This window comes from Hyperoodon ampullatus (assembly GCF_949752795.1).
Source record: "Hyperoodon ampullatus genome assembly, chromosome: 18".
Classification (NCBI taxonomy): Eukaryota; Metazoa; Chordata; class Mammalia; order Artiodactyla; family Ziphiidae; genus Hyperoodon; species Hyperoodon ampullatus.
Window position 1 is genome coordinate 29,363,352 of NC_136931.1, and position 12,165 is coordinate 29,375,516.

Below are 12,165 nucleotides of genomic sequence, written 5' to 3' on the forward strand. Positions count from 1 at the left end.
GGGGGCAACGTTTAGGGAGATACTCACTCTCAGGCCCGTTCAAAGGCCGCCCTGCATTTGTGTGTCCTCACAGAAACCTGCTTGCTTTCTCCTTTTCTGATAGCTATGGACATGCTCACCACCCCTCCTGGAAAGCACGCTTGTGAGGACCAGGCCCTGTGTCTGGCTCTCTTACTCCATCCAGAGGGCTAACCCAAAGCCAGGCACGTTGTAGGCCCCAAATATGTTTGCTGAGTAATTGATTAAGGAAGGGAGGGAGGGAGGGAGCGAAGGAAGGAGGGAAGGAGGGATGGAGGGAGGAAGGGAAGAAGAAAGGGGGAGGGGGAAGGGAGGAAAGGAGGGAGGGAAGGAGAAAAGAAGGAGAGGATGGACGGACCCGAGCCTCCTGCGCCCTCTCCAAAGCCGCACCACGCAGCTTGTAGGATCTTAGTTCCCCGACCCGGGATCCAACCCCAGGCCCTCAGCAGTAAAAGCGCAGAGTCCTAACCACTGGGCCACCAGGGTATTCCCCAGCAGCATTTTTATAATAAAGAAAATGTGGTACAAAGGGCCCAGGGCAAGGGCAGATGCAAGAAAGCCAGTTAGGAAATGAGTCCTGAATCTTCACGGGAGGTGACGGTGGCTCAAACTAGGTGACAGAGATGGAGGCAGACAAGATGTTGGTGTGCTTGGAGGTGATGCCCAGAGCAGAAGCTCATCTGGGGAGTCTGAGATGCTGTCTGACGTCTACGCGGACATGTTGAGTAGCAGTCAGAAATATGAGCCTGGAGTCGAAAAGAGAGGCCCAGGTTGGGGGTGTAAATGGGGAGTCTCCAGCACATAGGTGGTATTTAAAGCCATGATCCTGATAATTTTTTATGTCATAAATAAAAGAGCTGAAGCAAACATGACCAAGTTGACATCTGTTCATTCCAGGTGGTAGATAAAGTGGTGTTTATAATACTGTTCTTTGTACTTTTTAGTATGTTTGAACTTTTGTAATAAAATTAATTAATAAACAGTAGAGAAAGCCACAAGGTTCCAAACGGCTGAACAGTCCTGCCTTAGAACTCAAGAGTGGGTGCTGGCAACGAGTCAAGGAGCCAGGTTCAAATCGCCCCACCATGAACCTAAGCTGGGTGACCAGGGCTTGACCCTGTCTCTCTGGGCCTCTTTTCCCCATTTAGACAAGAAGCTGGCCCATGACTTCTCAGGGTTCTTCCAGCACTGACCATCTTGATTCAAGTTGGTGTCCCGTGGGGCTCCTGCCTGCTTTGATTTTGTCCACCCATATCTTATGCCTAGTCCTTCAGAGGAAGCCAAAAATACCCTATAAGAGGGCCTTGTAGGTGGAAGGTCAACTCTGACTTCAGATGCAAACTGCAGCAAGGGAAGTCAGAAAGGAAGGGCAGTGCCCCATGGTCCCCAGGCCCTGGGACCCAAAAGGAACTAGCCTGAGCTTAAAAGCTGGGAACCCAGAGACTAAAACTCTTCACAATATTTAACTGCTGATGAATGCATGCCACTCAGGACCCTGGGACCAGTTGTACTATAGTCTATGAGCCTGAAACATACAAATGGGTGAGTGGCTGAACCAATCTGTCAGCTGTATTAGGCACAGATAATAATAATATGAATAGCGAAATAATGATATTTATGTGTCAGATTCTGAACTAAGTGCTGAATATGCATTCTCTCATTTAACCCTCACCATGACAGTGCCACGGGGTTATCATTTTCATGAGCCACACTTTGCAGATGAGGAAACTGGGGCTCAGAAGGGTTAAGCAACTTGCCCCCAATCAGGCAGCAGAACCGGGGTCAGGACCCAGGCAGTATGATTCCAGATCTCCAGCTCTTGGTGAGCGACAAGATCCTCTAAATCTCTTCAACAAGAGCTGGAGAAGACAGCCTACATGTAACTCTGTTGAGTCATTTATTCATCATCAGCTCATCAGTATTTACTGAGCACCCACTGCGTGGCAGCACTCAGCGTGCCTGGCCACACGGCTGCTGAGGTGAATAAGCACAGCCTCTGTTTGTGAGAAGACTGTGGTCTAGGGAGAGACCAATTTATAAACCAGCGTTATAAAAACCAATGGCTCGGGCTTCCCTGGTGGCGCAGTGGTTGAGAGTCCGCCTGCCAATGCAGGGGACACGGGTTCGTGCCCCGGTCTGGGAGGATCCCACATGCCGCGGAGCGGCTGGGCCCGTGAGCCATGGCCGCTGAGCCTGCGCGTCCGGAGCCTGTGCTCCGCAATGGGAGAGGCCACAACAGTGAGAGGCCCGCGTACCGCAAAAAAAAACACAAACAAACAAACAAAAAAACCAATGGCTCTAGGCTGCTCCTGGGGAGACACCTATGTCCAGAGGGGCCCTGTATGGGAAAGGGTGATGACCCAAGCCCAAAACGTGGACTAGGGTGTGGAGTGACAGCACAGGACCTTTCTCTGCCGTCTTCGTGGCTGAACCTCCATTCCCAGGCCACGAGTCCCAGAACTTCTGGCAGAAACTGCTGGACGCAGGAACAGCGGGTGTCTAGCTTTGACCTTTGTGGGAGGGGGAGAAGATGACAACGCAGTCATTTAGGTTAAGAGGTGGAGCGTTAGCTGCTCCTCTGGAACAGCCCATTTCATTGTTCTGAGAAAAGCCACTTGGAGAGTCCGTAAGTGGAGGAGATATTTAGGGCTCAGTGGCTCAGAGGAGCTACAACTGCTGTGTGGCCACAGAAAAGCTGCTCAAGCAGGACTGCTTCTTTGCAGAGGAGCTCTTACCTCAGGGCCCCTGGGGGGAGTGGGAGGAGGCCCAGCAATGGGATTTCAGAGATCCACAAATCCCTTGAACTTGCAGCGGGAAAGGAAAATGTCATGTATTTGTGCATTTTTTTTTCCTAGGTAGAGCTTTCATCAGATTTTCAAGGGCCCCTTGAATACCCGGAGAAGGCTAAGGATCACGCCTCTGAAGAAATACAGTCATACCTCAGTAGCCACAGCATATGGGTTCCAGGACCCCAGTGGATACCAAAATCCATGGATAGTGAAGTCCTGTACAGAAGATGGCGAGCACAGTCCACCCTCTGCAGCTGCAGGTCCCACCGCTGTGGGAATGGAGGGCCAGTTGCCCTGATATTTATTTTCTAAGTGCAGATTTAAGCTGTGTCCCTCAGCCATTCCATGTTCCTGGGGTGGCGTGTGTGTTCTTGTTTTCCTGCTGCCATGCAGAGGTCAGGAGCTGAGACCCAGGAGATGGCCAAAAGGGCAGACGGGGTCTGTGGATGCGCTTCCCCAGGCCCTAGGGGACACCATGTAACAGGAACTGGACAGCCCGGGTGCAGTCAACATGGACTCTACCACCTGATGCTACACATGGTTGTTTCAATCCACACAGCCCAGAAACTGGGAAATAGCTTCATGCTTGGGGATTGGATTTTGATACTGTCATTCAGTTGAGGCCTTAAGCAACACTGCAGTGTCAGTCATCCAAGGGAGAAGCAACTCCTGGCTCAGAGAGTGAGCAGGGAGGAGAGACGGCTTAGGTAAGGGGGAAGGGAAATCCTTTCCTTTCTCTGGGCTCACTTATCTGGGCCAGACCTTCCAAGGCATTCATATCTGCTACAGGGCACACTCAAGAGTGGAAGGCAAGGGGGAAGAAGCTGGACCTTCCAAGAGATGGGCTGGGACTGGGCTGTAAATGCAAGCGTGGGAAGGCAGATTCAGCCTTCGGGCTTTGAGAGCAGCCCTGCCGGGTCGTGGGTTTCCTGGGCTGAGATATCCTCCAGCCCTTCTGCACCATTAGCTGTTTTTTGTTTTTTTAAATAAATTTATTTATTTTTGGCTGCGTTGGGTCTTCGTTGCTGCATGCGGGCTTTCTCTAGTTGTGGCGAGCGGGGGCTACTCTTTGTTGTGGTGCGCAGGCTTCTCATTGTTGTGGCTTTTCTTGTTGGGGAGCACGGACCCTAGACGCAAGGGCTTCAGTAGTTGTGGCATGAGGGCTCAGTAGTTGTGGTGCACAGGCTCTAGAGTGCAGGCTCAGTAGTTGTGGCACACGAGCTTCATTGCTCTGCGGCATGTGGGATCTTCCCGGACCAGGGCTTGAAACCGTGTCCCCTGCATTGGCAGGCAGAGTCTCAACCACTGTGCCACCAGAGGAGCCCTTTTTTTAAAATAAATTTATTTATTTTATTTATTTATTTTTGGCTGATTAGCTCTGTTTTTACTCACCCCTGGCTCCCCAGTGCCCAGCACAGTGCTTGGAAGGTGCTGAATGAATGAATGGGCCTGGATCCCCGACTACGCTGTGAACTCCTTTGGGGCAGGGACCATTTGGGGGCCACTACAATGTTGCCCCTCCCTACCCTTCCCCAGTGCCCTGATGACCATGGGGCTGAATCCCTTTCTCCTCACTAGAAGTTCTCAGCTCAAACCCATGGCTCCATGGGTCAGACTGAGGCCCTGGTGGTCCTTGCGGGTGAGTAAAGGAGAATCCACTAACTTACACATGGGAGGAACTATCTCCACTGGTGGTGGCCAGGACCACTTTTTGGCCTTTCAGAGTGAGGAGGAGGGGGCGAGAACACAGGAGGCTAGTTCCAGGCCCCTCCTACTGTTTAGGGGGGCAGAGCGAGAATACAAGTGGGAGGTCCACATACTACCCGGCTAAAATATGTTAAAGTTATAAACAGATAAACAAATAAAATGCTTTCTACCCTCCTACCTTAACATTGCAACCTAGAATGCAGAGGTGCCTGGAGATCTACCCCATGGCCCCAACCCCCAATCTGTGGTCCCCCTCCCTTATCTCCCCACCCCTAGCTCCTTCCTTCACACACCCCTGTGGGCACCAGCCCACACATCCAAACTCTGTCTGTACCCCCAGCAAACAGCCACCCGCAGCCACCTCTCAGGCCTAGAGGGACACACACTGGCTGCACATCTGTCCTTGGGAGCCTGGGGAAGAGGACTGAGCAAATCCTTAGAAGCAAGCAGGCTTGGGAAGACAGAAGATTCCAGCATCCAGGGTGCTCCACATGTGGTCTAGAAAGAGAGGTTACAGGCTCTGAGTGGGCACCTGCCCCTGACTTTGGGGGGCATGGCCAGGAGGGGGCCTCAGTGGGGCCTTCTAAAGTCAGGGCCCAGAATAGGGGCCCCCGCCTGCACATGGTGAGGGCTTTTATAGTCAACCAGGGGAGACAGATGAGACCCCGGGCCAGGACAGGAGTAGCCCCTGTGAAGGAGGGAACAGAAATGGCAGATAATAGTATGTGTAGGACTTGGAGAGGGGACACAGGTAGCTCCCAATCTGTGCGATGTGACTGCAATTTGAGCCTGAGCCTGGCTCCCTGACACCTCAGCAGGTGGCAGGTACAACCACCTGCACCCTTTGTGAAAAGCCACCTAAATGACTGTACTGCTTGCCCTCTCCTCTGCCCTCCTCTGCCAACACCCAGCCCATGGCTGGGCTGTGTGCAGGGCGTCTGGCCCCAGGGAGAGGTGGGGTGAGCCCAAGTCTACACCCACATGGCCATAAATAAGAAGTCTCTGGTCACTGCTCACTCAGCCTCACTTCCCCAGCTGTGACAGTGCCAGAGCCTCTCAGACACCTGGACCATGGACCCTGGGGAATGTACCTGCATGTCTGGTGAGTAAGGATGCCCACCCTGAGATTCTGTGACCTCTCGCCAGCTTCCCACAGGGAGCCTGCAGGACTGTGATTAATGCTTCTCTTCTTCCAATTAGAAGCACCAATGGGGTTTGTGTCAGACTGGCCACCTCTGCGGCAGCTCCCACTCTCTGTTGGATACCAGCTTGATTTGCTAGAATTAATAACCTGGCTTAGGAATGACTGTGGTGGGACCTAGCGGCAAGCCTCTGGGAGCAGCCACCAGGGCGGGGGAAGAGCTCTGGCCCAGACCAACCTGCTTCTGGTCCATTGCTCCCATCCACTCCTGACACTTATTATTTCCAAGCCTCAGTTTCTTCATCTGAAAAATAGGGTTACTGATCCCCAGCTGCCCACCTCCTAGGGTTGCTGTGAAAGGGTTAAAATCATAAAGCATTTGCAGATGTCAGGGGAGTTATTCGAAGCATATGCGGACCTCCAAGTCTGAAACTGCTTAATTCCATGGAAGCATGTTGGCCAGGAGAAGTGAGGTCAGGGTTCAGAGCCATCTTGGTTTTTATGACCTTCGGAAACAGCATCAAGAAGTCTCACAAGCCTCCCTGGTTCCTAACAGGACATGTCTGTCCCCAAAATTTGCCAAAAAGACAGAATCTTTCAGCATCTTGAGACTCAAAACAAGAAGCGGGATGATTTTTTTTATAACATAGATGGTTTTATGATATGGAAACAAGTGGTAGCTGTGACTCTCATTTGGGCTTGTTTATATCCTTTGCCCTTCCTCCTACACATTCAGGATTTCCACCTTGCCTGATACCTTGAAAAGGTGAGAAGTTGAGGATTTCCATCTTGCCTGATACCTTAAAGTTTCTGAGAGTCCCCAGGGGACCTTGGGCTTGGCCTAACTTAGTGGTTCTCAAACCTGATTGTACATCAGAATCATCTGGGTTGCTTTTATTTTTTTTCTATTTTTTGGCCGCACTGCGCAGCACATAGGATCTTAGTTCCTTGACCAGGGATCAAATCCATGTCCCCTGCAGTGGAAGCGAGGAGTCTTAACCACTGGACCACCAGGGAAGTCCCTGGGTTGCTTTTTAAAAAATACTGATTCCCTTTCTTCACCCAGACCTATGAATCATAATATCTCAAAGGTTGGCCTTAGGAATCTGCATTTTAATAAGTACCCCCAAGGGGCCTCCCTGGTGGCGCAGTGGTTGAGAGTCCGCCTGCCGATGCAGGGGATACGGGTTCGTGCCCCGGTCTGGGAGGATCCCATATGCCGCGGAGCGGCTGGGCCCGTGAGCCATGGCTGCTGAGCCTGCGCATCCGGAGCCTGTGCTCCGCAACGGGAGAGGCCACAACAGTGAGAGGCCCGCGTACCACAAAAAAAAAAAAAAAAAAAAAAAATAAGTACCCCCAGGGATTCTGATGTAGTCCCCCCAGTTTCTGTCCATGGACTGTGACTGGGAACCACTGGATGGTCTTCACCACTGGGGTGATTCTCAGCAGCATCTTCAACCTCTTGTCCATCCACTGACCAAGGGCAGCCCAGACCCCCGGCCACCAAGATGGCCTACAGCACGCCTGTGTGCCCACTCCACCTTGATGCTCATGTTTGTGGCTCTGTTCTTTCTCCTAGGAGGAACCTGCACCTGCGGAGACAACTGCAAATGCACAACCTGCAGCTGTAAAACATGTAAAAAAAGTGAGTCTGGTGACTGGGGCCATGAACTGCTGGCGGGGAGCTGGAGTCCGTTTCTGCCATCCTCAACCCTCCAGCCATGGTGGGATTGAGGGGGTCCTGGATGCCTTTACCCATTTGGGAGGGATCTGAAATGAAAGCTGAGTCCCCCGGGCTGCAGCTGACCTGGGGGTGAGGGCATCCTCAGTGTTTCAGGGGTTTGGATAAGAAGAGGGCTGAGGGGAGGTTCCAGCCTGCCCAGTAGTGAAGGGAATGGCCTGGCGTCATGAGCCCTTGGATCTGCCACTGTCCAATGGCAGTGGGCCAACCCCTTCCCCTCCCTGGCCTCTGATGGACTCTGGGTGACCCCTGAGGTCCCTTCCAGCTCTAACATCCCAACACTTCCTGTCCCAGGTTTTTTGCTCATGTGGATCGGAACCTGTGTGTAGCATGCTCTTGTTTTCCTACTTCCTTCTAAGTGGTGAAGGGGGAAGTGGTCAGATAAGAGTGTTGACCCGAAGCTGATCTGTCCATCTCCTGCCCCTTCCAGGCTGCTGTCCTTGCTGCCCCCCGGGCTGCGCCAAGTGTGCCCAGGGCTGCATCTGCAAAGGGGCCTCAGACAAGTGCAGCTGCTGCCACTGAAATGCATCCATCGTGCTGGGGACAAGGCCTGGAAAGCATCTGTACAGTGCATTAGTCGAGGAGTTGGAATGACTGTGCAATAGGTTGTGCTTTTTATATATTTGCCCAGGTCATGTGGTGGTGAAATTCATATAAAGTGTTTGGAGCAATAAAGTTTTCACTCGTGGTTGTCTGGTGGCTCAGAGCAATGTTTTACCCTAGCCCAGCAGGGCCAAGAAGGGCTGGTCCCATGAAGATACAGTAGGCGCCAGCCTGTACCCATTCTGCAGATGGCTGCTAACCCTGAGATCCTACCGCTCTGCCTGAGGGTTTTCTCATGGAGCACGAGCTTGCTTGACGCATGCACAGGGCAGGCCGCCCCTGGGAACAGCTCTTAACAGATGACAAACAGGAGTTAGTGAATTCATAACAGCAGCATCTTTACCCTTACAATGGGACAAATCTGAGTCATGTTCTATACCACCCTCCAGAAGTCCTCAGCAGCAATGAACTCCGATAGCCCACGGAGGTAAACATACTCCTTATTGGCTTCCTTCCTTCTCTGCCTCACTTCTCCAGACTCTTTCCAGGGCTTCCTGGGATCCCCACGCAAAGAAACTACTTGTACAGGGTCTGCTTTCAGGGTAACCTAATCTTTTTTTTTTTTTAAGTAAGGTTTTATTTATTTATTTATTTTTAATTTATTTTTTGGCTGCATTGGGTCTTCGTTGCTGCGCATGGGCTTTCTCTAGTTGCGGCAAGCGGGGGCTACTCTTCGTTGAGGTGCACAGACTTCTCATTGCGGTGGCTTCTCAGCACGGGCTCTAGGCGCACGGGCTTCAGTCTACGGGGCAGGCTCAGTAGTTGTGATGCACGGGCTTAGCTGCTCTGCGGCACATGGGATCTTCCCAGACCAGGGCTTGAACCTGTGTTCCCTGCTTTGGCTGGCAGATTCTTTTTTTTTTTTTTTAATCTATTTTATTTCTTTATTTACTTATTTTTGGAGGGTCTGTCTCTGGCCCCCCTCCCCACAGGTGAGGAGTCTGAGGGTCCAAGGAGACACATCCACCTGGAACTCTCATACCTGTCCCTCCCCCACTGTCCCCATCCCACCAACTAGACAAGGCTTTGGGTACCTGGGGCCAATTCCAGAGTCTGTGTGGGCCTCCTTCCCAGGTTGGTCCTGCCTGAGGGTAGACCATGCCACCAGTCTGTGTACTCCTAGGGCTGAGGGATGGCCAAGGGGCAGCTGTATTCAAGGATGGGAGATGTGTGGATAGGGACTGAGGGCTTGCACATTGATGTTTACAGTGTGGAACGGAGGCAGGGGTGGGAAGAGAAGAGATGAACTACAGCCCAATCCTCCACCTTTGCTTTTGCCCCAAAAGCCCAGCAAGTGTTCGGGGGAGGCCTCCACTAACAACCCTGGAGAAGAATCCTGTTTTGACCCCACTTTACAGATAACGAAGCCGAGGCTCAAGAGATTCAATGGTTTGCTCAGAGTTATGAGGCTAGTAAGGGGCAGACCTGGGACCTGAATTTAGGGCTGCATGACTTAGAGGTTGTGCTCATGCCTATGCTAGATGGATGGGGCCGAGAGAAGGCTGCAGGTAATCCTGCCTCACACCCAGGCATAAGAGGTCCCTGTCCTGGGCCTTGTGCTTTAGAGAGTCTACATATCTAAACACTCAAAACACAAATTTATTAAAGAATACATGGGGCCTCTGTCACTCATGAGCTAGTACTTATTTGGCACAGTGTGATCAACTAACCCTAAACCCTGGTCTGCTCGTGTCTAACACTGTTCCTTAAGAAAATACTCCTCCAGCTCTTGTCCTATGTCCTCAAATCAACAAAAAGTGAGTCAAAGACCTTAACAGATGCCTCACTAAAGAAGATATACACACGCCAAAGAAGCATATGAAAAGATGCTCCACATCATATGTCTTCAGGGAAATGCAAATTAAAACAACAAGGAGATACCACTACACACCCATTAGAATGGCCAAAATCCAGAAGACTGACAACACCAAATGCTGGCAAGGATGTGGAGCAACAGGAACTCTCACTTGTTGCTGGTGGGATGTAAAATGGTACAGCCACTCTGGAAGACAGTTTGGTAGCTTTTACAAAACTAAACATACTCTTATATAATCCAGCAATCGTGCTCCTTTGTATTTACCCAAAGGAGTTGAAAACTTATGTCCACACAAAAGCCAGTACATGAATGTTTTATAGCCGCTTTATTCATAATTGCCAAAATCTAAAAGTAACCAAGATGTCCTCCAGTAGATGAATGGATAAACTATGGGACACCCACAGTGTGAATGGAATATTATTCATCACTAAAAAGAAATGAGTGATCAAGCCATGAAAAGACATGGAGGAGATAAATGCATATGACTAAGTGAAAGAAGCCAATACGAAAAGGCTACATACTGTATAATTCCAACTAGATGACATTCTGGAAAAGGCAAAACTATGGAGACATTAAAAAGATCAGTGGTTGCCAGGGGCTGGTGGGGGGAGGGATGAATAGACAGAGCACAGAGGATTTTTATGGCAGTGGAACGACGCTGTATGATACTCTGATGGTGACTGTATGTCACTAAACATTTATCCAAACCCATAATATGTACAACACCAAGAGTGAACCCTAATGTAAACAATGGCCTTCAGGTGATTATGATGTGTCGATGCAAATTCACCAGTTGTAGCAAATGCACACTCCGGTGAGGGATGTTGATAATGGGGGAGCCTATGCATGTGTGGGGGCAGAGAGCACAAGGCAAATCTCTATACTTTTCTTTCAGTTTTGCTCTGAACCTAAAATTGCTCTAAAAAATAAAGCCTACTTTAAAAAAGTATCTGTATGCAAAGAGAGGTTATGGATGGTCCCAACGCCAATGTCAGAGATGGAAACTGCTTTCAAAGTGCAGGATGGGGACTTCCCTGGTGGTGCAGTGGTTAGGAATCCACCTGCCAATGCAGGGGACACAGGTTCAAGCCCTGGTCTGGGAAGATCCCACATGCCGCAGAGCAACTAAGCCCATGTGACACGACTACTGAGCCTGTGCTCTAGAGCCCACGAGCCACAACTACTGAGCCCACGTACTACAACACCTGAAGCCCACGTGCCTACAGTCTGTGCTCTGAAACAAAGAGAAGCCTCTGCACTGAGAGGCCCATGCGCCACAAAAAAGAGTAGCCCTCACTCACTGCAACTGGAGAAGGCCTGTGCACAGCAACGAGGACCCAATACAGCCAAAAATAAAAATAAATTAAAATAAATTAATTAAAACAAATAAATTAATTAAAACAAACAAAAAAAAGTGCAGGGTGGGTCTGAGTGGAAGAAATGAGAGAAAGGACAAATTAACTCATAAATCTTTCTCCTCAAAAAGCATGAATGCAATAGATTCTCATGTCATAAAGTATCATTTCCCATTAGTGTGACACATGAATTTCTCTTAGTTTTCTTTGTGTTCTAACTTGTGTTTCCAGAACATTCATGAGTTTATGCTATTTGTAAAAGTTTCACAAGGCAACTGAATATTTTGTAATAATAAACATTTCATATTACTCTTAAATTTATATATCTACACATATTTATAAATGTCAGTTAGATACACATTGAACTCTAGAACTATGAACAATTTTATTTTTATAAAAATTCTTATTAAAGTTTCATTAACTCTTTATAAAATTAAATAATATAGGTCAGTGAAGCTATATGGAAAAAACTAGATGTCCTTGGTAGCCTCCTTCAGCAAGTTCGACCATTTCTGGTCCTCTTGGAACAAAGGGAAAATAACCTCATTTGCCTAAGCCACTGTGCAGCTGAAAGCAATTTGATACATCGTGTAAGTATGATTAAACCCTCCATGCTCTGTCTGTAGATTGATTATGACACTTGAAATAAACAGTTCTTATGATATTATGAATAAATAAATACTCTTTACTGGAGAACTAAGGGTGAATGGATCCACAGAGAAGGATATGTAACTCGATGTCACTGAAATTGAGCTACTTGAAGGAGAAAGGAGATAAGAAGGATACTCTCTTCTGAGACATGCTCAGAAACAGGATACAGGATACTTTTTAGTTTGCTTCATATTTGGACTACCATTTTCTTACACGGCTTTTGTTTTTCCTGGCATTTCTAATTGCCAGGAATTTTCTCTCCTGCTGTTTGTTAAATGATCTAATATCCATTACCTTCTTTCCTGATCGTCTGTCTGACGGTCATTCTGGGTTCCCTTTATATT

General features: G+C 49.2%; 1 protein-coding gene across 1 annotated transcript; it reads left to right on the forward strand.

Moving 5' to 3' along the window:
* Nucleotides 1-5,523: 5,523 nt before the first annotated feature.
* Nucleotides 5,524-8,084, forward strand: MT4 (metallothionein 4). Its single transcript, XM_079722983.1, has 3 exons — nucleotides 5,524-5,616; nucleotides 7,235-7,300; nucleotides 7,827-8,084. The coding sequence occupies exons 1-3, from the start codon at nucleotides 5,586-5,588 to the stop codon at nucleotides 7,916-7,918; spliced, it is 189 nt and encodes a 62-aa protein (XP_079579109.1). The 5' UTR covers nucleotides 5,524-5,585; the 3' UTR covers nucleotides 7,919-8,084.
* The last annotated feature ends 4,081 nt before the right edge of the window (nucleotides 8,085-12,165 follow it).

What these genes read in the sequence shown, in the direction of transcription:
- MT4 (XM_079722983.1), top strand. Translation starts at nt 5,586, where the DNA reads ATGGACCCTGGGGAATGTACCTGCATGTCTG. An exon ending in GGAATGTACCTGCATGTCTG is followed by an intron (nt 5,617 to 7,234) that starts GTGAGTAAGGAT and finishes TCTTTCTCCTAG; the next exon opens with GAGGAACCTGCACCTGCGGA. An exon ending in CTGTAAAACATGTAAAAAAA is followed by an intron (nt 7,301 to 7,826) that starts GTGAGTCTGGTG and finishes TGCCCCTTCCAG; the next exon opens with GCTGCTGTCCTTGCTGCCCC.